The sequence below is a fragment of the Cinclus cinclus genome, chromosome 1, assembly GCF_963662255.1.
Source record: "Cinclus cinclus chromosome 1, bCinCin1.1, whole genome shotgun sequence".
Classification (NCBI taxonomy): Eukaryota; Metazoa; Chordata; class Aves; order Passeriformes; family Cinclidae; genus Cinclus; species Cinclus cinclus.
The window spans coordinates 100,796,913-100,823,639 of NC_085046.1; the positions used below are offsets into that span (position 1 = coordinate 100,796,913).

The following is a 26,727-nucleotide window of genomic DNA, read 5'->3' on the forward strand; positions in this document are numbered from 1 at the left end:
TGCTCCGGAAACCATCCTTTCCAGCTGGAAAGACATTTGTGTGAAGGCACAAGCATAACCCTGGGAATCCAAGGCACCAGAGCACTGACTCTGACTCACCACTTACGTGCTTCTGTCTCAGTTTCCTCCCTATATAAGTGAGGATGAGATTATTCCTCCCTCTCAAGGGACTTGGAAGGAATCAACATTGTTTGTATTTCTTTTTAAACATTCAGCATGCAAAGCTTGTTTAAGCAGCTCAAAACATAGCTACATTGATTTTCTCAACATTTCCTCCAGTTTGTTACACATTCTTTGCCATGAGGCCCTACAGCTGAGCCTACAAGACCAATCACAAACTGGGAAATACGATGTCCCTATCCAGAAGGCATCACAAATGAAAAGTCCCGTGAATAAACTCAGGCACGAGTCACTCACAGATACATTAAGTCCATGCGTGTTTGGGTAGCCAGAGCCTAAGACTAGAGGAAAAAACAAAACTATGGGGAATATGTGCAGGAGAGCGCAGCGCCAAAGCCATCCTTGACACGCATTTTTAGCTTATAAAATGCGGTATTTGCACGGAAAGCAGTAACAACACAGAAGTTTATTTTCGAAGGGAGGACGCACACCAACTTTCTTTCTCTTCAGTCCCGCTTCGCACCCCCAGGGAAGAGAGACATTCCGGCCCTGGGAGCCGCAGCCCAGCCGGCACCTCCCTGCCCACAGCCGTGCACGCTCTCCCACGCCATCCCCAGCCCGCTACGCGCACATCCCAGCCGTCGCCCGATGGCAAAACCCCGAGATGCCCGGTGCCAGAGCCCCGAGATGCCCTGTGCCAGAGCCCCGAGATGCCCGGTGCCAGAGCCCCGAGATGCCCGGTGCCAGAGCTCCGAGATGCCCGGTGCCAGAGCCCCGAGATGCCCGGTGCCAGAGCTCCGAGATGCCCGGTGCCAGAGCCCCGAGATGCCCGGTGCCAGAGCTCCGAGATGCCTGGTGCCAGAGCCCCGAGATGCCCGGTGCCAGAGCTCCGAGATGCCCGGTGCCCACCCCGCGCGGTGCCCGCTCCGTCCCGCTCCCGCCCCCGCGGACCCGCCCGGCAGGTCCCGAGCGCCCCTTCCCCGCCTCGGGAGCGCCGCTCGGCGCTGCCGCCAGCCCAGCGCGGGGCCGCCCCTCCCCGCCCCCCTCGGGAGGAGTCCACACCTCCCGACCACTCCTACTCCTCCTCCTGCTGGAAGGGGAAATATGAAGCGGAGCCGTCGCCGCGCTGCGCGGAGAAGAGCGGGGACTCGGAGGTGCGGGCATCCTCGGGCACCGAGCGGCGGCGCCCGAGCCGGAGCCCTGCCGGGTCGGCGGCGTGAGGGGCGGGAGCCCTGAGGAACGGCGGCGGCGGCCCCGGAGGGTGCCCGTGGCCCCCGGCCCGCCAGCCGCCTGCCCCCCAGCGCCGGGCCGTGGGCTGCCCGCGGCGGCGCTGAGGCGCGGGCGGCGCGGCGGGAGTGGCGGCGGCCGGAGCGCAGGAGCGGGCAAGGAGCGCTGCGAGCCGGGGACATGTCCGCCCCGTACGGCAGCCTCGTGCGGTACCTGTTCCCAGCCCTGCTGCTGCACGGTGAGTGCGGGGCCGGCCCGGCTGCCGGCGGGTCTCGGCCCGCGGGGTGCCCCGAGGAGCGGATGGGGTGCGAGGGGGCACCGGAGCCTCCGTGGCGGGGGCAGAGGGGCGCGGGTGGGTGCGCTGGGTCCCGCCTGCCCGGGACAGAGGTCGGGAAGCGGGCAGCCCCCGCTGGCTCTGCCCGGCCCCCGTGCTAGGACAGCACGCGTGGGAGCGGCACCGCCGGGGTGGGTGAAGCCGTCCTGCTGCCGAGTGCGTGTCGGCGGATTGTGCTGCGGCCTGGGACTGCTTGGATGGAGCAGTTGGTCCGGGTGCCTCACACGAAGTTTCTTTACTCACCTCCGGACAAGAGCTGGCGCTGCCGAACTCCGGCGCGTTTGGCCGAGACACCCTGCGGGGCCTGCGTTCCTTCTCTTATCGGGAAAAGTTTTCTTGCCGTGGAGGTGTTAACTGGGAAGCCTTCGGCAGCAAACGATGCCAGCACCGGATCTTATGCCCAACTAAAATTGTTTTGCTGCAGAGCATAAAAATTCTGGGTGTTACTATACACAGTCCTGCTTTGGCAGCCTTTCAGTTTAACCCTGGACTGACATCTCTCTGAAACTGCACAGTAGGCAAAATTTTAGTGAGCAAAGTTAGCGTATTTAAACTTGAAAGTTCAGCTTGTAAATTCATTTTTAGGCACTTTAAACAGATAACTCATCTTTCCAGAAAGCCAGTGTTCTTCAACAGAAACTTCTGAAAAGGAGGCAGTTTAATGAGCTGCTTAGGTATGTCTAACATTTGGCAGCCAGATTTAAAAAATCTGGGTATGATATCCTTCTGAAAGTATGACTCAAGCTACTCGGTTACAGCATCATTTTGAAGAGTGTTCCTAATTCTGAAGTCCTTTGTAGCATCCAGCATCCATCACTTAAATTTCTTAGGATCCCAATCGTAGTCATAAAATGAGGATTTTTTTAAAAAAACTATTAAAATGCAAGTGACCTACATGGATTGAGCAGGAGATCTGTGAGCTGGGGTTAAGGATTTCAAAGCTATTCCTGGGGTTGATTTTGTGAAGCGGGGATTGTCTCTCTCTGTGTTTGTACAAGTGCTAAGCACACACTATGGTATTTAATAAATAATAAAGAGCATGGGCTTCTGATGGTATATTTTGTTTAGAGAAAGAAAGAGTAGGAGTCTCTGATCCCCAGGAGGGGGCTTTATACTCTTCTCACAGCTCAGCTATGAGATCTGGAGAGCATAGAAACATATTTAGCTGAGCCAGATCTGACAGGACACCAGAGGTGTTCTTTAAACTCTGTGATCCAAGATGTAAAAGTTGAAATGGGAGACTTGAAGTTAGAGGGTAAATAGAGGAGGTGTAATTGCAGGGTTGGACTCCCTGGCTCATCTGCTTGGAATTACAGAGCAGAGCTGAATGCTGGCTGGAGCAGGAAACAAATCAGGGCCAGTGATCAGATCAGAACAGCAGCTGCCAAAAGAGGATGATGAAGGAAAGTCATCCATTTCTTCCATCTGCAGTTACATTTCACCAAATAATATAAACCTAAGTTCTTGTACAAAGATACAACTCACTGCCTCATATATGAAGACTAATCCTTGGTAACATAGCAGTTCACAATTTGGAGTTTGAAACTCTTGAGTTTCAAGAGTTTGGAAACTACTGCCCTCTTACAAACTTGGAAATTATATCAGTGGCATATAATGCACTGAAACACACATGGAAATGTGTTTACCCTGTTGGCTTTAAGTTGGTCTAGAGCTTTTCTGTCCACGCCATAAAGTCAGTAGAAGCATCCTTCAATCAGTGGCTATCCCGAATCCCTAATGTGTAAGAATAACCAGCAATCTCAGGGGATTGCAGTGTTAATCCTCTTTGCAGCATGCAGTGTTTTCTTTTTGGATTTCTATTGCATATGGCAATTCAAGGGTTAAAAGTGAGTGAGTGTGGGTGGGTGGTTGAGGATTTTTAGGGCTTAAAGCTTTGTGACACAAGTTAAAATGTCCTGTAAGGCTAAAGCTTCTGCTTTCATTGCATTAAGAAACGCCTACTTTAACGTCACTGAGTTGAAATTTGGAAAAACTAGTCTTCATTAATCACAATAAAACCTGTGCATGTACAGTGTCACCAAATAAAAAAAAAAAGTTTGCAGCTGGAAGTTGTCCATAATCACTGTTTTCTTTGCTTAGACAAAAAGCCACAGAAGTTTCAGATGTCAAACACTAAGATCATTCAACTCCAAAAAACCTGAATAATAAGAGCTACGTTCAAGTGGATTCAAAACAAATTTGGCTAATTTATTTTGTAAACATAACCTTTTTTATATATAAACACAGATGCTAAAAAAAACCTTTAGTGTATTTCTGATTATGCTACTGTTAGAGTAATGAGTTAGACAATTAATTGATAAGATCATGGAAATGGTACTAATAAAGATGATGAAAATGAGACTGATAGGCTTTTCAGCACAAAACTGTTTATGCTTTTAAAAGTTCTCCGGCAATGTTGCTTAAATTAGTTACATAGTATTGTTTTGTTTCAAAACTTTTTGGGGTAACTAATAAATAATTGCATTAGGAGATATAAATACCCATAGCCATCAAATGTGCTCTGTGCTAGAGACGTATGTGATCTGTTTCCTCGGTTAAATAATGCATTTCAAAATCTTAAAGACAATAAAAAGATGGGAAGACACACTGCTTAGTGTAAGACTTGGAGAATTTGCAGGGAGAGTTAGAAGATCAACTAAATTTTATTCACAACTTTGTCAGTGTAAATTCCATTTTACTTTTTTTTTGTAGCTTGAGAGTGAGCTAACACAGCAGTGAGATGTTGATGTCATCAACAGAAAGGGCAAATTTTTTGTGCTCTGTAGGGTGTCTGTAGAAAGTAGGCTGCCACACGGTGGGGCCCAAAAGTAGTGTCAACCACACTGGAGGCAAAAACCTTCAGCTATTCAGGGCAAGGGTAGTATTTCATTAGTGAGGTGATTATTTAGGGCTGACAGGGTAGGATTATATGTAGTGAGTTTGTTTAGCACTGTCTTCACCTGGCCACAAGTCCCAGGGGAGCTGGGGGCAGTTCTGCATGAATAAACCCCAGTGCCAGGGTGAGGGTACTGGATAGAGCCAGTGTCTCTGACAGAGAGCAAGGTGATCCTTGCAAAGAGGGCAAGACCAAACTACCATTGATACTGGACTGCACTGGCAGCCCAGTGCTGCACACATTGCTGAGTTCCCACTGCCCTGAAGGAAGATGGGCTTTAACACTTCAGGGTTTCATAAAGAAACCCTCACTCTGGGGAGTGCCATTTCACCTTGCTCAGGTAGCAGCAGCCATCCCAGTTGAGAGCTTCAGCTAAGCAGAGGTTACGGGCTGTGTAACTGCTTGGCATTTGGTTCTCTGATCTCTTCCAAGAGAGGGCATGGAATAAGCTGTCGAGTAGCAGGGGATCTCCATGCTGGCCTGTCAGCTTTGAGGGGGTTACTTTTGAGCTGTCCCATGTAAACATACTTTGGATCCCTCCTCGGGATCTTCCACCCTCTGAAGCATTAATTTTGCCTCACTTCGAAAGCTGCACTTGGAAACTGTGTGCACAAGAGAGGCAACAGATACATGTGAAAGGAAGTCATTGTCCTGTCTGCTTCCCTGGCCATAAAACCCAGCTTTCCTTTCCCAACCCTTTTGTTTGTAGTAGCTAATTTGGGCCCCAGTCTTACGAGGACTCTTTGAAGTTTCAAGTGCAGGGAAAACACTGGTAAACACAGCTCGTGGCTTAGTAACAGGACATTATATTCTCCATGGCAATTATGTAAGCTTGCATTGGAGCTGAAAGCCTGTCATAGGCATTATCTGACACTATCCCACATCAAGAAAGAGCATAATCCAAATGTCTATTTATTTAATTGTGCAGGGCATCTGCCCAGATAAGGAGAGCTATAAAGTTAATCCAGCCAATTATTCTTTATCTGTTGTAAGGCTTTTCCAGTTTCAAACAAGTTCTGACTTGAATAGAGATTGCTGGAGGAGTAAAGCGTGAATGTTAAAACGTTTGTGTCAGAGATTAAGCCATTGCTTATTTTGAACTTACACTATCACTCGAGGTTGTTTTACTTCATAATAAAATGTTGTTCTTCTGTATTTACATCACTAGAAATTAAAAAAAAAAAATGTTAAGTAGTTCCTGTTGAGCAATCCCAATCTAAATCCAGGTTTGAATCCTACTTTGAGGTAACATCTCTTCCCCCATATAGCAAAGGATGAACTTACTGAACACCTGGTAGTGTTGAGACTGGTTTGAAGAGCTGCACTTGGACATGTTCGAAGACGTGGTTTAGATTCTGGTAGAGACGTTCATTAAACTGATAAAATCTAAACAGTTTATTTGCCTTACACTTTAGCAGTCTGGCATAGCTGTGAACAGAGTTTGGCCTGGGTGTTGAGGCACAAATTAAATTAAAACTATCTGTGTTCAAGCACAACTCTACTTATTCTCTTTGTTGCAATTGTACAGTATTTGCATGCTATTTTTCAGAAAATCAAAACATTAATTCTAGCAGCTTGCAGTTTTTTGCAGAAATGTTGGCGGAGAGCTTTATCATAGCCATTTTTGAAACATATTTGGGTAACAGGCTGCCAACAGATTACCCTTTTAAGATTTGTATTTTACTCGCAGCTATGTGCAGAAGTCTTTGAAGAACTTGAAAGTAACCTATCTTCCCTTAACAATTATTTTTTATCTTGAATGGTTGTTCCCACATCAGATACAGGTTTATAGGTGAACATCAGAGCCTGAAGCCCTCTGTCTGGTGTGGTGCATGTTCCTATCCACGTCTTACTGGCATGGCAGCTTTCCCACTTTCCCACTCAGATGGATGTTGGATCCTGCCACTGTAAAGTGTGATCTGGGATCACAGTGCCTCAAAGGTCTCTGAGGGTCTGGGCAAGGATCCCCAGTAAGCTGTAACATCTTTTATGCTATATTCAGTTAGTATTGTGCTAAAGCTCTGTCACTGCTAGGGCCTGATTTTGAAAGTGAAGCTGGATATCAGCTCATTATAAAATACTTTTGTTTAACTACCTGGTATTTCAGGTGGATTCTGGAATTTTTCTTTTACTTTTGGACTTGCTCCTTTGTGAAAACAAATGCTGAGGGGTGGGGGACACAATCATAACAACCTCTGGTTGTGGTGTAGCTAAAGCGAGATCCAACGCAACGAGAGACTTCACAAAATTATTGTTATCGGTCTCAAGAAAGGATTTTTTTTGTTTGTTTGAAGTCTGCCACACTTTTGAGTAGCAACATGGTGGATTTTGGTTTTATATTTTTTAACAATTCATAACACAAAAAAAAAATCAAACAATCAGGCAGAGAGAGTCTGAAATATTCTCTGCTGAGTCTGAGACAGCCATGGAGATACTGATACCTACCATCTGTCAGTGCTGTAGAGAATAGTAGACTTGGATCTCTCTGAATGAAAGTAATGGCTCCAACTATGTTGCAACTGCATCTACTCTCCAAAGTGGGCTTCTAGAGAGTCATGAAATTCTTTTCCTAGTTTTGTGAATGCATGTTTTAACCTTGAGCCTTTCCAGCAATGTCTCATTTAACATGGCCAAATGGATATTTTAAAATAAGTGACATCATCCCTGCAGTTCCTTAGTTTCGCAGAACACCTTGTGTGCACTGCCAGGGGTGGAGCACAGGGGCACTGCACTACCTCTGAGCACCTGCTGTGAGGAAAAACACAGAAGATGGTGTTTGATTTACTGCTCTGTGTGGGAAGCATATCACTGGCCTCAGTGTTTGACCTGCAGATGGTACAAGGGGAGGCTACATCTCCTTTGTATGGCAGTTGTATCTATGGGCATATGTCAGTAACTACAAAAGTGTTGTAATTATTTCTTTGTAGGGAAGAAGTTTGCATTAAATTAAGTATTTCCTTGCTGCAGCAAGGTAAACATAGGTAAAGGTCCCATTGCTCTCTCTTAATTTTATACTGTATTTCATAATTCTGATATTCTGGTTCTGTGATGTTGTTTAGCATTAGTGAGATCAGCCCCAAGGAGAAAGAGTTGGAGGTGTTGGTTGATGAGAAGCTCAACATGACCCAGCAGTGTGTGCTCAGAGCCCAGAAAGCCAAACATTCCAGGCTGCATCCAAAGCAGAGGGGGCAGCAGGGCAAGGCAGGGGATTCTGTCCCTCTGCTCTGCTCTGCTCTGCTCTGCTCTGCTCTGCTCTGCTCTGGTGAGATCCCACTTCAAGTACTGTGTTCAGTTCTGGGATCACCATGTAGAATGCACGTGGACATGCTGAAGTAAGTCCAAAGGGAGGACATGAGGATGCTCAGAGGGCTAGAGCACGTCTCCTATGGCAACAATCTGATAGAGCTGGGGTTGTTCAACCTGCAGAAGAGAAAGTTCTGGGAAGACCTTAGAGCACCTTCCAGTACTTAAGAGATCCTGCAAGAGGGGAACATGCCTTTTTGCAAAGGCATGTTGTGATAGGACAAGGGGAACAGCTTTAAACTGAAAGAGGGCAGGTTTAGATTAGATCTAAATCTAATCCTGTCTTTCTTTAGGAAGAAAGTCTTTACTGTGAGGGTGATGAGACAGTGGAACAAGTTGCTGAGGAAAGTTGTGGAAAGCCTCATCCCTGGAAGTATTCAAGACCAGGCTGGATGGGGCCTTGACCAGTCTGGTCCTGTGGAAGGTGTCCCTGCCCATGGTCAGAGGGAAGAGGAACTGGATAATTTTTAAAGAGTCTTCCAACCCAAACCATTCCCTGTGTCTCTGCAGCCTTCGTTATGTTCTTATGCCTCTCTTGATTACCTGAATTTGTTCTTGCCTTCATTTGTCACAGTTGGATGGATAGAGTCCCAAACAAATACCCTCTTTCCTCGGGGGCTATCGATGCAAATCTCCCTTCCTTTCCCTAGTTGCAGTTTATCATTTGCAAATTGTGGGCAGAAAAACATTCATGTGACAGGGAGAGCTGAGACACAATTGCTTTTGAGCTGTATCAAAGAAGACACTGTATAATACCACATAAAGTTTGACTCCTTTTCAAAAACTTCTTTTCATTATTTTCTTCAGGGAATAATTGGGAATGTCTGATGTGGTTACTGCATTTTCTTCTTTGATATGTGCACATACAGGATGGTGTCCTCCCACAGAAGGATTTTTGCTTGAAGAAATTAAATCCCAAAGTATGTCTAAATGAATAAATAATTTCTAAAAGCATCTGTATTCATGAGTCATATGACATGAACTAGGCAAAGTGGGAAATAGCAATGCCTTGGAAATAGCTGGTTGAACAATTTCAAAACTTTTTTGTGATGGCAGATTTCAAATGTTTAGCAACTTCAAAAGGAAATGCGAATTTTCAAAGTCTTTTCTCATTTGTCTGCAGCAGACACCATGTTGAAAGTCAGCAGTGGTGGCTACAACCTCTGCCATGTACTGTGCATGGACACGGAGCACAGACCTAACCTAGTCAATCTTGCCTCTCCAAAGATGCAGTTGGCTCAAACAGAGCATCACCCTGTCATGGCTATACCATTTCTGGCTGCAGAATGGGAGTTGTTTGATGCTAGCATGAGTGACTCTGCTCAGCAATGTAGAGATACCTGAGAACTTTCTGACTTCCAGAAGGGGAGAAATACTGAACCCCTGAAAATCAGACTGCTGTAAGGGCATCTCAGGCAGTGTGCTCAAATATCAAAGTATCCCTAGTATTTATTACCCCATAGAAGGCAAAGCCATAAATTCTCATTCACACTGAAGAATTGTTTGTGACCTGCAACATAACAAAGCTGTCAGATTTTCCAGAAAAGATTTTGTGAGATTGTATTCATTAATCTCATTGAATCCTGGTGTTGTTCAGTAGTGAGCACTGTTTAGGTTATGGTATTTATTGTATTCTTTCTGATCATTTTTTACTCTGTCTCCTGGACAAGTCTTTGTTTCTGTTTAACTGAGGAATTGGTGTTTTTAAATGGTTGACATGTATTCATAATTTTGGCAATGCCATTTTCCCAGGTGTTACCCAAGTTTCTTCCAGAAGATCCAAGACCTAGCCAAGGCTCAGTCAACATAATGAATCACTTTTTAACAGGAAATGGGAAAGGCTTAAGGAAGTATCTACCTAACACCAGGCATGTGCCCAAGTGTTACATGGGGCTTGGGGCATAAAGGATAGGATCCTGTGCTGGGAGGCTTTCACTGGTAATCCCCAACAGCCCCATTTCTTATCCAGGTCAGCTGAGAAGGCAGCAGAAAATATGAGGATGAATCCCAGACCCTGCCCCTGGAAACATGTTAGAGTGAGACATCCCTTTCCTGAGATGGCTGCTCCAGCTCCCAGGCGCTCAAACAACTCCTTCAGCCCTCCCCTTTGTAGCCCTCTGGTGCTCAAATTCCTTCTGGCAATGTAATACAGTTTCCAACATGTTATGTAAGGCTTGTGTTTGTCACCTTTTAACCCCTAGATGTGGGGTTTTCTTTTGATCTGTGTTTTCCAACATATCTAAGAGCAGGCTGTGTCTGAAAGAGTAAAGGTGCATTCCTTTTGAAGCTATGTATTCATTTTGTTCAATTAATATTGTGTAGAGAGCATGCTGGTGGATTTTGTATGTATACATTACTAGAAACCAAAATTACTGTGTGCTGGAGATAAAGTTAGCTTTTGAAATGCCTTTTCCCCTTTAAAATAAAAATAGAAGGATCTGCCTTTAATTGACCACCTCAGTCATCACAGAGGCTTCCTGTGTGCAGAGGCTTTGCTTTTAATATCTGTTTTCCTTTGACTTTAAAGAGTAGTCTTTATTTGCAAGTTTATTATAGAAGCGTTCAAATTAGAGGTGGGCTGAAACCGCAAAGTTTGCGTCCGGATCTGGATGCAACTTTCTGAAAGTTTGAAAGTAGGTTTTTGATTGTCCTGACCAGAGATTACAGAGGTGTCTGTAAAGTTCAGTTTCAGAGCCACATCTCCTGGGTGTGGAAACACAACACTTCAGTTCGAGCTCTATTCCCCAGTTTATTTCATAAATTTATGTCATGGATTATTAGTGGTGTGACAGAAAGGAAGAGCTTCCCATAATTTTATATATTTTTTCAGATGAGAAAATGAATGTAAACAGTATTTGCCCAGACACATAACAATATGAACAAGTGTCATTCAACACAAGATGGTCACAATGTCCTTTATCACATTGAAGCCTTACTCAGCAGGGTCTCATGATATAATTTACACTTCCTGTCACAGGGCTGGGAGAAGGTTCTGCTCTTCTTCACCCGGACAGCAGGTCCCACCCTCGGTCCTTGGAGAAGAGTGCCTGGAGAGCTTTCAAGGAGTCACAGTGCCATCATATGCTGAAACACCTACACAATGGAGCTCGGATCACTGTACAGATGCCTCCCCATATTGAAGGCCACTGGGTCTCTACTGGGTAAGGAAAGATAAAACAAGATGCTTGAGATGGGGAAGAGAAGATGGTAAAAAAAGCAGAGAGGGAAGGTTGAATATTCCCATTTTCAACAGCAGAAATATTTTCTTTAATATGGTGATTCTCTAAATTGCAGATGCTCTCTATATGTTTATGTATAAAAGGAGAAGGAGCAGCATTATGTACATTAAAATAGCATGCCATAAAGCTGTCTTGATGAATCAATTTATTGTCTGGATTTTAAACAGCATGCTGTGGAATACCTTTAAATCTCTCTGAATAGGAAGGAGCCTACCAAGCTGCCAAAATGGATGCTCATTCAAACATAACATTGTACTATATTTGTCTCCATGCATTAGAACTGTCAAATGGGTCCTTGTTTTCAGAGCACGTGTCTAGCAAAGGTTTTATCAGCAAAAGAAATTATTTTATAGCTGTATTTCATTAGTCCTGTTACTCTTTATACCTGATGACTTGTATTTCAGAGAGCTGTTTTGCTTTCTGTGTCTCAGCAGGCAATATTCACATGTTCATTGGAAGTGACTTATAGTAGGAAAGAGTGGGGGTTTTTTTAACAGTGTTTTTCAGGATGAGAGGAAATGGTCTCAAGTTACACCAGGGGAGGTTTAGATTAAATATTATGAAAAAATTTCTTCACTGTAAGAGTGGTCAGTCATTGGAATAGGCTACCCTATTCCCATACCCAGGGAAGTGGTGGAGCTAACATCTCTGGAAGTGTTCAAAAGATGTGTGGGTGTGGCACTTGGGATGTGGTTTAGTGGTAAACATTTTGGTGCTGGGTTAATGGTTGGACTCAATGGTCTTAGAGGTCTTTTCCAACCCTAACAATTCTACAGTTCTGTTTATATTATGCAGTGTAGAGGTGACAAGGGGAACGAGTTTGAAGGCACAGAAGGGCTTCTTACAAGGAGTGGAATTTAACTGCAAGTTACACTTTCAGAAAAAAAGAGGCGGGGGGGGGGGGGGGGGGAGGGCATTGGGAAGAAAGAGGAAGAACCCACAAAGCCTTAATATTGCATGGTCCAAATTCAGGCCAAGCAGTTTTGCATTAACAGTCAGAAGTTTGCATTGACTGCCATCCTGTTGAACTTTTGAGTGGAAAAGCTCAGGAAATGATCCTGTATATCCACAGCAGACCAGAGATCATACACAGAGAAGCTTCTAGAGCAGCTTATAAGCCAGTTCTTTGTGCTGTTCCCTGGGCGTATGGCATTTCACTTTCTGATGTTATCAGTCATTCTGCTAAATCTACCGTGCAAAAGAGAGCAGTGGATGTTTAATAAGCTGCTACTATTTTCAACTAAGAATTGAGTTACAATTGAGTCTAGGTGGTCCCTAGACAAAAGGCAAAAGCAAAACATGATTCAAAGTATTTAAGCCTACAAGATAAAGCCTTTAGATATGATCACCATGAAGCAGTGTATTAATAGCAGCAGAGGGAATTGCTGGATAATCGGCAGGCCACAGATGCCTCATTCCTATTTACTCCCATTCCTGCTGAAGGGATATTAGCACCCAGGTGCCTCTGTGGACCCACGTGGGTCTTGTTGCCTGTAGTATACATGATGCGCCACCTTGCTAAAATTTTGTTTCCACACTTTCTTTCCTCCCACAGCTGTGAAGTTAGAGCAGGCCCAGAGTTCATCACAAGATCTTACAGGTTCCACCCCAACAGCACATTCAAGGCTTACCAGTTCTACTATGGTGGCAATCGCTGCACGAACCCCATCTACACCTTAGTCATCCGTGGCAAAATACGTCTCCGACAGGCATCCTGGATCATCCGGGGGGGCACTGAGGCTGACTATCAGCTCCGCAGCATACAGATCATATGCCACAACGAAGCGGTAGCCAAAAGATTAGGTGAGTTGGTGAACCAGACGTGTCCAGGATTTATCCCAGAAGGTAGTCCCTGGGAGCAGGATGTGAGCTATGATTTGCTGAGAGAAGAGAATGGCTGTGAATGCACCAAAGCTCTGAATTTTGCCATGCATGAACTCCAGCTGATCCGTGTGGAGAAGCAGTACCTGCACCACAATTTAGACCACCTTGTGGAGGAGCTGTTCCTCGGAGACATTCACACTGATGCTACTCAGAGGAGGTACTATCGGCCGTCTAGTTACCAACCTCCTCTTCAAAATGCCAAGGTACGTGTGGGGGGGTTGCATATATCCTCTTTTTTAGACACTGGTGACAAAGCCCAAATCACTCCGTTCTTCTGAGCAAATGCACTGGTGTAACCTAAAATATAGATGTGGTTCTAATACAAGGGGTTGATCACAGCCTTAATTAACAGAACATAACAGAACTTAGTGTGTGTGGAACAGTGACTTTGCTGTGGTTTATGTGACTGCAAATATGCAAAAAAAGTAATCTCGTGAAGTAAACTCAATAAAGTCCAGTCTGCAGATGGAATAAGAGACTTGCAGGCAGAAGTGGAAGTGGTTGGCTGGCACTATGGCTATAGGCTAGCAGCTGAGAGGAAGGTTTCATATAGAACTGAAATAGCAGAAGAGGAACAGGCATTAGTGGATACTTCTGTAGCTGTGGGGGGACCAGGAGGAGAGGGAAGTTAGGTGATCCATAACCTGAAGAGGACACAAAGAAATTGGAAGGTAAACACATTGAAGGGGCAGCATGAAGGGAAAACTGATGGACTGCACAGGTCATGGATCCAGACATAGGCACACACATTAATGAAATGAAAAACAGGTGAATTTTGAATGGGGCTCTAATTCCGTTTGATAATTCAGTTTTCAAAGGGGCCTCAAAGTGCCCTCAGCTTCATGGGGAACTGATCAACCCATAGCAAGCTAAAAAACACTCAAACAGGAAGCACAGACACTGACGGCCTTAGCAGGAAGGCTATCATAGATCTTTCCTGGTGACATTTCAAAGGCAGGCAGCAATTGGAACCACATTGCCACGTGCTGCTGCCACCAATGTGCTCCAGCTGGGCATTGCCACAGCATCACTTCCAGCTAATGGTTACCATTTTTAAGCATTTCACCACAAATGGTTCTTAAGTCAGGTACAGCTTATCAGCAATATCAGGAAACGCAACAGGAGAAGGGAGAGTTTTGATGAGAAAGCCTTGGCTTTCCCTTCCATTCAGAGCTGCCTGCCCTGTGTTGTTTCTCTCTCCTGTGAACAAAATATTTTAGTAGGTTGGGTGCTTATGTGATCTGCCTTTAATTGCTTTGTAGCCTGGCTTAGGGATCATTTAAATCCAGTCAACTGTTTTGCTGTATGAAAACTGCTGTAATTTCTGTCATTCTTACGCTGTCTTCAAGTGACCAAGGACAAATTTGAGTTATCTTTTTAAACTTACCTTCCCAAAATAGTGTTGCAGCAGCAGCAGATGTACCACATCTGTACCACAGCCCAATGCTCTGCAAAATCTTATTTTGCTTTAATTGATTCAAACAACCCACATCAACTTCCACTTGACTGATTTGGGTGTGAGGGTTCTTTGCTAGATCTCTTCCTTGCAGGTATCTGTAGATAGAAATTAACAGCAGCTGTATTGTATCTGTTCTAGAAAATATTGTAGATCTTTTTCGAACCCCTTGAAACAGAGACAAGATCTTGATTTAAATCACTGGACCTGATTATTTTTTCTGGTCCAATCTAGGTGTCTTATTCTAGGCTGATATATAAGATAGTAAATGCTTACACTTCCACCTTGTAGCAATTTCATTATAGTCAGAGCAGTCAGATGTACTTTCAGACAGCTTTGGAAGATTAAGTTTGTTGTCCAGGCCTGCTGTAATTTTAGATGATGATTTTCCTGCCTGTCTATTCTGCTATTGTAGTATCCCTTTTTCTTTCTAAAAGTAGTGGCTCAAAAATACAATGTGCAACTTTAAGGGACCAAATTTTGCATTGGATAGGTGTGTTTTTTGAGACAGATTTGCTAAGAGAAGCTGGGCCTGCTGATACTAGGCTTTCAGCATGATATAAATAGCTACACCATAAAAAATGAACCTTTGCTTCAGCTGCTGTGAAAGATTCCAAGATGTGGGTTTGTTGGTTTGTACCTAAGCAATGAAGATCCCTATACCAACAGGTTCTCAACAGGCACTCTGACCTACTGTTTGCCAAATGCAGGAAGAACAGTAACAGAAGTGCTTTTTTCTTTTTTTTTTTCCTTGAAGTCCAGGCAAACATACCATTGAAAGGTTATAACCCTTCCTTTTTGAACTCTTTTCCTTTTTTAATTGTTGCTCCACTGGGACCCAGCTGAAAATGAGTTTAAATGCTAAATTGAGTTTAAAACTACAAGTCACAGACTGCTCTGGAAACTGGACACCATGAATAAATAGAAACGTTAAATCAACTTTTTTTTTAAGGTTTCTACAGTCATACCATGAGGTTGGGGAGGCCAGGAAATTGCTTCTGAAGTGAATCAGGTGTACTGTGTGGAATCTTTCATTTAAGGCTTTTTTCATTTCCTTTTTATTTATTTATATTTTAGACTCATAAAGGCCTGCCTAAAATAAGTTAAGAGGATTCACATTTTGAGTTAAATTTATAGTTAAGCCTCTATATAGAAGAAAGTTCCACCCTACCCAAGAATTTACACAGCCTGTAAGTTGGATGTGGTAGCCACATTCATTACTTATGTGGTTGAAATGAACGGTAATTAAAAGCAAATGATTGCTGGATATGTTAGGAATGCCAAAGCCACATGATCAGGACTTTAAACAAATAGAATTGGACCTTATCCAAATTCCTGCAGCGATTTCACCATGGGATGGTAAATCAGAAGGGCTATCCAAAAACCAGACAGCTTTATGCTGAGCTACAAATCTGAGTAAATTCACAGATTACCGTATCTCTAGTGTTCCTATAGAATCAGGGAGCTTATAAAAACATCTAATATGTCATCTCCTAAGGATTTACGAATTCTCTTAGATAAGAACATACCTTAAACAAATTCCTCCTGTAAAATACATGGAAGTTCTTGAGTGCAGATGATGAATTGGTCACTATATAGATTTTATCTTGGCTGTTTTCTAACCTGGCTCAAGATACTCGTTAGGACTGGCTGATGTATGGAGATGAACATCTTTGATGTCTCTTGACATTGCAAATTTATCAAGTGATCCAAGCTATCACACATGGAGAGCTTCCTCAGCCAGCATGAGAGATCACATGAGTGAGAAGGGCAGGATGGGGGAACTGCTTGGCCGTAATCACATTTATTACACAAAATTTTCCAATTAGGACAAGACCAAAGGAGGCTGCCTGATTAGCTGTAATGTCATAAAAGTATACAGAGACCTGTAGCATATAGGAAGGCTTGAATGCAGTATTCGTTCTCTGTGCAGGACAGAAAACGTCTTCAGAAACTTCTCCTGTAAACTATATAAAATGTGTATAATAGCAGTACTGGGAGACTTATTTCCCGTGCAATTGCCTCAGCAGTATTGCTTTGTAAACAAAGAACTCCTTGTGCTATTTTATCATGTGACAGAGTAACGGGAAATATCAGAGCAGGACTGTGATGACCGGTCATTCTGGTTAGATCATTACTTAGGAATAAGGATGACATGGTCTGGAGCATCACAAGAAACCTAAAAAGTGCTAGGATAACCTTCACTCTTTGTCATGCTCAATCAGTTACTGGACACACTCTTTCAATACGATGTTTTCCCTTTAAAGTGTGACTCTAATAAATCAATTCTCTATTACAACTTTATTCACCTCTGGGACCTGACTTCCAGCAGTACCTGGAATTTGCAGCTTATATGGATTCAATGTATGGAGACTGGTGCTTGGGCTTTCCTTTAGTCAAGAAAGAACAAAGTTTGCAAAGTTTTTTGTGCTTTTCAAAAATTTGAGTCTTCATCTCTTTGAAACATAGTGACTTTGTCTCCAGGGGAATGCTGTGTACTTGTGAAGCTCCCAGGGAAATGCAGTCATAAGTTAATAAATAGATGTTAAGCATGTGAAGTGCCTCAGAGAAATATGCAAAACTCAACCAAAAAGTATAATTTTGGTGGACAAAACTCCTTTGTTTGCCTGAGTAGTGGCACTAGACTTCTAGATTAAGGCATTTGAAGGGTGCCTTTTGTCCATTATTACTTGAAAAGAACTCTCGGTTAGAAAAATTATGACGGGAAGCAAAGTAGGAATATTCAGAAGAATGCTCAGACTGGTTAATTCCAGGTTTATGAACAATACCAGTGTACGTGGAGCCCCACAGAGATGAGGAAGCAAACAGCTTTTAGCTGAGCTTGGCCCTTGCTGTGCTCGGCAGCATTGTCAGCTGTGGCCCGGCGCCTTTGAAGGTGCCACATCTGCACTTACCACTGTCTGCTCTGCAGCTGCAGTAAAAGCCTGTCCCAATTGAAATGCAGCACCAGGGATCAAAATTAACTAGCCTAGTAAAATAAACCCCAAGCCTTCAGGTCAACGCAGCATATGTGTGTAAACTACTGACGCCTTCCTTACGGTTGGCATCTAAGCACAGTGGCTTCATCTTTTGTTAAAGGGCAGGGAAGACTCAGTGGTAATATTGCATGGTTTAGAGGGCTGTATAGGATGCTTTTTAAAGGCATAATAAATACATAAGGCAGCTTTATTTGGGAATACTTTATTCTTGAAAATGGACATTCAAGCTGTTCCTTTGGGTTTTCCAGGAATTAGTTTTGTTAATACTTCATAAAACATTAATGTCATCATAATTTAGTATCATTTTAATGGGACAGATGACATGCAAGCACATTCATCTGAGAAGTCTGGTCTTCTCTTTGTTCTTGTCTTTTGCCCAGGCTAAAGCCATTTATACCCGAAAAGAACAACCAGAAGACTTTTACATTTCATATTGATTTTGTTTATTTCAGTTTTATGCAGGGTTGTGCAACAGAATCAACATCATAGATCAGACAGTTGTGCAATGGTAGTGCCTTGAGATTCCTTCACTATCTTTCCTTTCATAAGAGGTGTTATTAAAAACATTCCTCAATATCTTAGAATATATGGTTCACATTTGCAGATAAATCTGAGTGTATCTCCACCCTCCTTCCCACTTGCAGCACCTCTGTTCCCCAGCAAAAGAAATATCCATCTGACAACTCTGCAAAGGAGTTACTGCTGTCTCCAGCATTTTACTTGCCTCAAGATTTTTAATTAAAGTTTTAAATCTTCGTTTTTCTTCATTCCATTTGGCAGGCTGAGTTATAACTGTGTCAGCCGTGCTTGTCAACTCCCCAGAGCCAGGCTAATGCACATTAGTCAACTCAGTTTCATATGAGGTCATGCAAAGCCTGCAAATTATCACTTTTGGAGAGAATTTGTGGTCGTTTTTTGAAGTGTTGTCTTGGTCTGCAGTTATCTACAGTGGTGGAGGAGTGAGCCTGATACTATCCTGAGCAATTCATAAATGTGTCCTTCCTGTGGACTTGGCTCCTTGGCAATGTGAAGCAAAGCCATCCAACTCTTTTTGTTGAGCTGGAAGCATTTCCTTGAATTTATGTTCTCCCAAGAATTTCCATTTATACTCATCCTGGGAGTGCTAGTTACTAACACTAACACCTGGTGCTGTGTTTCCTTGGGTGGTGAGGTTTAAAGCATCCTGACCAGGCATGACTTGTTCCAGTCCCACCTAGTCCTGCCCATGACACGTGGTATTCGGGAGGTGTGCAAGACCACAGCTGAGTGTGGCTTTTCTCTCCCCTCTTCTTCAGCACTTTCCCTTGTGGTAATATGTCCATTCACATGGTAGGGCTTCCCTACCCCAGCTTTTGTGGACGTTGGCTCCTACATCATCCCAGGATACTGGTTAGATCTGTACTGCACGCACAGTTCAAGCCTGAACCCATGCTTGAGGAAATTCAATGCCTTGTCCCTCATCTCACATCTCTTTGCAACAAGGATATGCTGTGTACAACAGCAGATGACAGACCCAGTCATGTGCTATGTGGCATAGCCAATGTCAGATAATGAGTCCTAGGCAGCCATAGAATTCCACAGAACTTCAGAGAAAATTAAACTGTGTGGGAGGGTTTATTTTTCTGACTATCCATAGCAATTGGGGAAAAGATGAAGGAACCTCATCCTTGTTTGCTTTTTTTAATTAAAATCCCCCTTGCTTAGCTTCCAGAGCTCTCTGGCCTTATTACCACTTCATCTGAGCCAGCAGGAGAGAGTGATAAGAAAAAATGTTGGTGGGAATTTTCAGATCCTAAGCTATTTTCTCCCTGACTACAAGAACAGAGTTTTCAGCCAGAAATTCAGGCTTGTTTTGGCACACATGGCTTTGTGGATTAGGTCTGAAATTGGCTTTAAAGAGACACTTGGAAGGATGAGGAATGGTTGCACTATGGCTTTGGCATTGCAGAGCTGCAAGGAGCCACCCATCATGGGAAGGTATTTTCCAGCTATTTCAGGGCCCAGTCCTTCTAGCAAGGCCCCACTATTAAAAATACTGCACTGTGCACCTAAGATAATCAAAACAGAGAACTGATGTTCATCCTGTTCTCTGCTTGTTTTATTGCTTTTTAGTTTATGTCATGCCCCCATGAGCTTTTTATTAGAGAGTTCTTAATAGTGTTTGGACTTGAGCATCCTCTGCCTCTGTTCCCTATTTTCTTTGAACGCCTGTTTTAAGAAAATAATCTTTTCCTGAAACAAGTGGAAAGGGACTGATCTGCAAAGCTTCAGATAGCATAATTAAGAGCCAAGAGCAGCTGACCTGAAAAAAGGAAGTGCGAAATATACAGTCAATTGTTAAAAGTAACTTACTCCATAATTAAGTAAAATTGCCTGATAACAGAACTAGCTTTTTCCTTTGCCCTTTACTTGGGCAAAAGTCATACTGAGGGATTTTATATGTGGCATATTCTACTGAGAAGTTTATGACATTGTGAAAAATAGTATCACAGCCAAAAAGGTTTGTGTGGGCTTAGATTCAAATGCTGGTCTCAAGAAAGTGATGCATTCCGAGTAGTCCATCCATGTGAGGGGCTGGAGCCAGCTGGTGTCCCACAGCTGTGGAAGGGATGTTTCTGCTCCCTCCCTCACCACCCCAACCTCTCCCTGCTGCACTCGTGGTTCGATGCAAAAAGTGCCTGATTACCTCAGCCCCTTCATTTGGGCACGCTGTCAGTGACAAGAAGGCTGTCAGGTTGGGCATTCCTTAGCAGCCCAGCTGGCCAGATCTTCACACCTGGTGCAAAGCCTTCAGAATTAAAAGGGCTGCATAGAGTTACAGTAGTTCAGGACCACAGTGGTCAAAGAGCTAGGTGAACTACAGACAAGTAACAGAGATTTAATCTGTTAAGGACCTTCCTAGAGTTTGCCAAAGGAGTCACCTCTGCTCACAGTGTAATGGTGGCCAGTGGTGACCAAAAAAGAAAACAGGGTGAGTTGTTTGGTTTTCTTTCAATTTTGAACAAGGGCAACAGAAATCACTGGTTCTCAGGTTAAACTGCCTTGGCTCACAATCTGTTTTTGGAGGACAGACTCCTGGGAGGAAAATGTGAATATAAGCTAAACCAATATACTGCTCTGCCAGAGTCTCCTCTGAGAGACGATAGAAGCTTTCAAATTCACTATAGTAGAGCAGGGACTGTAGCAGAAATTCTCTCCTACTATTGATGGATTCAACTTAAATAAGATATGTTTATTTTTATAGCACTGTCTTTTTCTTACTTTCTGGCTTCACTTTATGTGAGTGGCGCAATCACAGCAATAAAGTTACTGTCGTAAGTGCCCTTGTGTCAGGGAGCGGTGCAGCCAGTCTGCCCCATGGCAGGACAGAAATGTGTGCTTAAAAGGCACTGGCATCTTGATCTCCAGGAAGAAAAAGCATTATTTCTATTACAATTTAAAGATATTTTTTGTGTATATATATATATCTGCACTAACTTCACCAGTTGCAGTTAAATTACTCAATTAAATGTTCTTTGTATTTCACTAAGGTACTAATGGACCTTGCACCTGCTTGCAGAATTTAGCTGAAGAAATCATATCTTAAAATTTGGTAACAAGCTCCACAGTGGGTCTGGATCCACTTTAAGAGCATGCTGACATGTGGTCTCCAGAAGACCATGTGTTTTGGCGTGGAAAGACTCTTGGGAGGTCACCAAGTCCAACCTCCTTCCTCCTCAGAGCATGGCTGTTGGCCAGCATTGCTTCAGATCTGCCAACACAGATCTTGTGCTTTCATCTCTCAAGGACACTCCTTGATCCTTCCTGGAGAGAGGGGGATGCACTGGTGGGTTACTCACATCCACCACATTCAATCTCTGAGGTGTTTCCCTGAGGTGCATCGAGTAAAGAGCTAAAGCTCAACATGCAGCCATCTGGGAGATTTACTTTTTTCTTTGTACACCTTTCCAGCCCTCTTTTCTGAGGCCTCTCTGAGCACCCTCCATAACATAAATGCTCACATTCATTGCTCTTACTTCAAACTCCATGTGAGCTGCTATGAAGTCAGCATTTCTCCACTCACTGCTTTTAGCTCGGGTTCACTTTAGCGGTGACATTCACACCATCTTCATTAGTGCCCTGAATTCCTCCAATAAAATGACCATAGGTAGCTTCATAGAATCAACATACAATGCCCACAATATATTTCTTTTACACATACTAAACAGCGTTTATATTTGCCCCATTGCAGACCACAGGGTCATCCAAAGTCTTTTCAGCAATAGTGAAATCAGTGAAATGGCTGCTGTTCTATGTCTCTGGGATGTAGAATAATGGTCTGTGTGCTACCACTCAGGAGGTGGAAGCCTCAGCCTGAAATTTCTCCACTCCTGCCACAGACTTGGAGCTTGCAGACCCCTCCTAAGATGCCTCAGGTACTCATATTTAGGGCCAGGGGTAGTTGGCTGCTTGAGACTGCTGCATGGATGTGGTGAGCCACCCTGGAGCTCGGCACATACCATGGACCCTGTTGCTACTAGAGAGGGCAATAAAGCTTTCACCATGTCCAGCAGCAACCAGCCATATCACATACTTCCCAAACTTGTGTTAGGGCTCAGCAAAGCTGAAAGAGTTTAAAAAGCACTGGTTACTATTCTCCAGAGGTGCCATCCAAAAAGAAAGAAGTCCTTACGACACCCATGTTTATCTACAGTACTTAAAAACTAAAAGACAGATAAATAGGAGTTCAGCAAATGTCTTGATTTCTGACACAAGCATTGCAGAATCCCTGTTATAGTAAATTACCATCTGCCAGCTTCTTGTATGATTTGAAGGATAAACTCAACATTTTTGAGATCCTGAAGTAAAATGTTAATTTCAGATAAATATGGACAAGGGAATTAATTTCTTATGTGCTCCTCTGCTGTGCAGTCTTACACATACAAAACCAAATGGTACCACTAATGAGATCAGAAATGACCATGCATTCCTTAAAATGTGGAGCTGATGTCACTTCAGCATGAAGTGTATGGCCTGATGCATTGCCTTGTATCTCAAGTGATGCCTACTGAGGGTTTCTCTCTGCTTTGTTTCAGAACCACGACCACATGTGCATTGCATGCAGAATCATCTTCCGCTCGGATGAGCACCACCCACCCATCCTGCCCCCCAAGGCAGACCTGACCATCGGGCTGCACGGAGAGTGGGTGAGCCAGCGCTGTGAGGTGCGGCCAGAGGTGCTCTTCCTGACTCGGCACTTCATCTTCCATGACAACAACAACACCTGGGAGGGCCACTACTACCACTACTCCGACCCCATCTGCAAGCACCCCACCTTCACCATCTATGCCAAGGGACGCTACAGCCGGGGAGTCCACTCATCCAAAGTCATGGGTGGCACAGAGTTTGTGTTCAAAGGTAGAGTAGCTTGATACAATGGGAAGGGAGGGAGGTAGTTATGGACCAGAGCAGTTTGCTCATGACTTGGTTGCTGATGATTTCATTCTGATTTTCAGGAGTTTGTCATTTCTTAGGAAGTTTGCAGGTATTGTGTGAATGCCCAGCCAAACTGTACAGCTGCATGGCATTTCACACTAATTGAGCCACACTCATTTGAGACAGAGGTCTTTAAGTACACACAAGAAAATAAGACTTCACATTACTTAGTGATCTTGAAGTCCAGCAGCTAGACATCAAGCCTCTAAGAGAAGTGGTTAGATGTGTGCCCTAGGGCTCCTTCAGTAGAGAGAAAAAAGCATGTTCAGAAGGCATTTCAGATCTGAAGTGGTATAAATAATTTGCTATGGAAGACAGATGCAGCAGTATGCATCTTTTCATGTGCTCCTAAGGGGCCCTCAAGTAAAATAAGGGTGTCCCTAAAGACAGCTCTGATTAGAGACACCAGAGCAAAGACAAGATGTATCCAATCCAAACCCATTGATACATTGGAAAGCAGCTCTCAGTAATGCCACCCACGGCTGAGAAGCTTTTCTTGCGCAAACAGCCCCATGGCACCCTCCCTAAGAAATGCTCAGGGGCCTGGACCACTCACACAAACAAACATCTCCAAAACACAACATCCCACCATGGCATTAGCCCCAGCAGAGAATCTGGTAGCCTCAAGCCCTCTGTGGGCTCTTCTCCTTATTTCATTAGAAGCGTAAAGCATCTTGCATGGGTCTAATTTAGAAAAGCATCCAACTAGAATAAATAATTGACTAATCTTTTTTGTAGAGAATTTTGTAGGAGGTGGGAAATATCCTTGCCTGTCAGAACTTTGGCTCTTCAGAGCTGTATGTGCAGCATGTCCCAGCTCAGCTCCTGGCGTGAAATCCAGTTTCTGCTTGCATGTCTGGTTTATGCTGTGCCAATTTACCTTACAGATCAAGGTCACTAATTTGGCTTAGGTAAAACTTTCAGGTTCAATTTCTATAAATTACCTTTTACACCAGCTAGAGTAAATAATGTGACTGTAGAGCCATTGAGTCAAATGGCTGTTAATAAAAGCTCAGGAAAAGCTCCCAACAAATCTTACTATAAAATGATCTGCAAGAGAATTTGGGATTTTGTCAAGCTGGGAGGCATGAGGGATGGTTATTTGCTTCTGTTTTGGTCAGCACCAATCTGTTCAGATCCCCTTTTACTGGTATACAGTGTCAAACACACACCAGGAAAAATCTCTATTCAGCTTCTGCGGGTTCATTAATTTTGACTTTTCCCAGCTTTTTTAACTTGGCTGGAAAATGACACTTTATGTGCCTTAAACTCCTTTGAAATAAAAGCAGGTTAGAGCTAAAGAAACTGCAGAAGTTCTACATTTGATACTGCAAGCTGCAGCCAGTGTTTAGAGATGAGAAAAAATATCTTTCTGTAGGTCATCTATATCTTATAATTCATGGAAAAAGGACAGGTAATATAGGATGATAGTGCAACTGTGGTGTTTTCCAAATTTCCCAGTGGGAACTAATTATTTTGTTCTGTTAGGTTTACAGGATAGGTAGCAAACGTTAAGAAAAGATAAAAAATAAGTGATAAATGCTCCACTTATTAATTAAAACGGATGGTAATAAAACATGAGTAAAGTTTTATTGTTTCCTCTTTTCCCTATCTCCTAGTATAACCAAACAGACTTTATCTATAAAGGATTGTCTGGAATTTATGCAAGCTCTGCTTAATCTCTGGCTGAGATATGTGGCCATCAGGTTTTCTTCAACTGAGTTGGAGGGAGGGTTTTCTGTGCAAAAAGCAATTTTTGCACAAAAACATAAAATGATGCTCATAGATTTACTGGCCACACTGTAATGTGAAAAATTAATTTAAGAAGGAACAAAGGGGGACAATATTGATTTAAGAGGTGTGCCCCAACCTGCATGTTGGTTTTGGTTTTGTTCTTGTGCCTCTGCTAACAGCTCCCCTCTTCCTCTCTCACAGTGAATCACATGAAGGTCACTCCCATGGATGTATCCACAGCCTCCCTGCTCAATGTCTTCGATGGGAATGAGTGTGGAGCACAGGGATCCTGGCAGGTTGGGGTTCAGCAGGATGTCACTCACACAAACGGCTGCATCGCACTCGGCATCCGCCTACCTCACACCGAGTACGAAATCTTCAAGATGGAGCAGGATGCTTTGGGCAGGTACCTGCTGTACAATGGCCAGAGACCGAGTGATGGCTCCAGCCCCGACCGACCCGAGAAAAGAGCCACTTCCTACCAGATGCCTTTAATTCAGTGTGCATCATCAGTACCCAGATCTGAAGAGTCACCAGAGGAGAATAAAATCAGGCTGTATAGCAGCAGGGCACCGGAAAAATATCCCAGCACCCCAGCTCTTGCTTTGTTGTTTATTTGTACTGTGTCATATTGGGACATTCTCAGCTAGAAGCGAGGAAAAGTTATTTTTCATGACTACAAAGCCAGGATTCCACCAGACTGGGGGTTGTTTTTCTTCAGACAGAAAAGGACATTTATTTTCTTGATGCACTTGAATGCCTGAGAACTGTTGTTCTTTTCCTTACTTCCCTCTTCCTCCTTGAATCCCGAACGGCACTCGTTTGATGTTTGTGCTTTGAACTTCATCCAGTCTGATCCCTGGCCTGACACGACTGCACAAAAGTAATTGCACTTTAGGACTGCAGACTTCTGGGGGAGGGAGGGGAGGGGTCTCCTTTTTTTTTTTTTTTAACTACTGGGATGAACTCCATGAACCTGCTTCAGTCATCTCTGCCATCTTACTGTTGTGGTACTCTTATCCTCAATGCCTGTTTTTTCATCAGAATTTAGCTCTGGGGAAGGGCTCAGTGTTGTGCCAGTCCTGGGATAGCAGCTTCCCACAGCTCTGATGTAGATATGTATATAGGCAGGAAACCCACAAAGATTTATCTTGCCATTATCTCACAGCTCATAATACAGAAAGAATCAGCAAATCAACAGCCCTCTGTTCAAAATTGCTAAATGGTTGATACCCCTAATTAAAAAAAATACTCCAAGTAATTTAAGCTATTTTTACAACAATGAAGTTGTAAAAATAACCAGTGGTTTAGTACTTTCTCATTCAATTTACTTAGCTGTGTAATTGCTTCAAGGCCTCCCTTTGTATCTAGTGAGTAGTTACAATCAAGCCCCCCTCAAAGTCAGCCAGCAGGAGCAATTTTCCTGTCGGATGCACAGAGTGCACGTAGGCTGTCAATACAAGGCTGCAGGAAAGACTTCTCTTTCCGTATTCCTGAGGCCTTACATACTCCACGTGCAGTATGCAGGAGCTGACTTGGGTCAGCCAGGTGGGCAGAGTAAAGCAAGTGGGATCTGATGTGTTCTGCAGCCCTACTTAGCAGCATCTTTTTAGTCATGCGACCTCACGGAAGAGCAGGGAAAAGGGTTACTACAGCAGCTAGCACACTGTGGTCCCTGGTAGAGCAAGAAAAGCAGCTGGAAACACACCCTCAGATGGAAGAGCACTGGCCCAGTCTTACAGAGGGAAGAGCAAGAGATGCACTAATGCAGCCACATCCTTTTCTCCTTGCTGAACTGTCCCAATATATGCCATGGTTTCACAGAGCTTAAGTCAGCATTGGTTTGGGGAGACACTGTTGGGAAGGTGGATAGACACAGCCCTCAGAGAGCATTTGTCAGTTAAAGCCTGCCCTGGAAACTCTCAGGTTTCCTTCAGTGGTAAATGCATCCTTTTGTGCACTGATGCAAATCAGAGCAGACTCGGTAAGCAGTAGGGGAGATGTTTAAGGCCAGCAAGGAGTTAGAAGTTCACAGAGGAACCAAGCCCCCCTGCTTTAAT

At 43.7% G+C, this 26,727-nt stretch overlaps 1 protein-coding gene across 1 annotated transcript; it reads left to right on the forward strand.

Moving 5' to 3' along the window:
* Positions 1-1,527: 1,527 nt before the first annotated feature.
* On the forward strand, positions 1,528-25,891 carry APCDD1 (APC down-regulated 1). Its single transcript, XM_062500925.1, has 5 exons — positions 1,528-1,585; positions 10,858-11,041; positions 12,675-13,206; positions 22,534-22,855; positions 24,869-25,891. The coding sequence occupies exons 1-5, from the start codon at positions 1,528-1,530 to the stop codon at positions 25,315-25,317; spliced, it is 1,545 nt and encodes a 514-aa protein (XP_062356909.1). The 3' UTR covers positions 25,318-25,891.
* Positions 25,892-26,727: the final 836 nt, after the last annotated feature.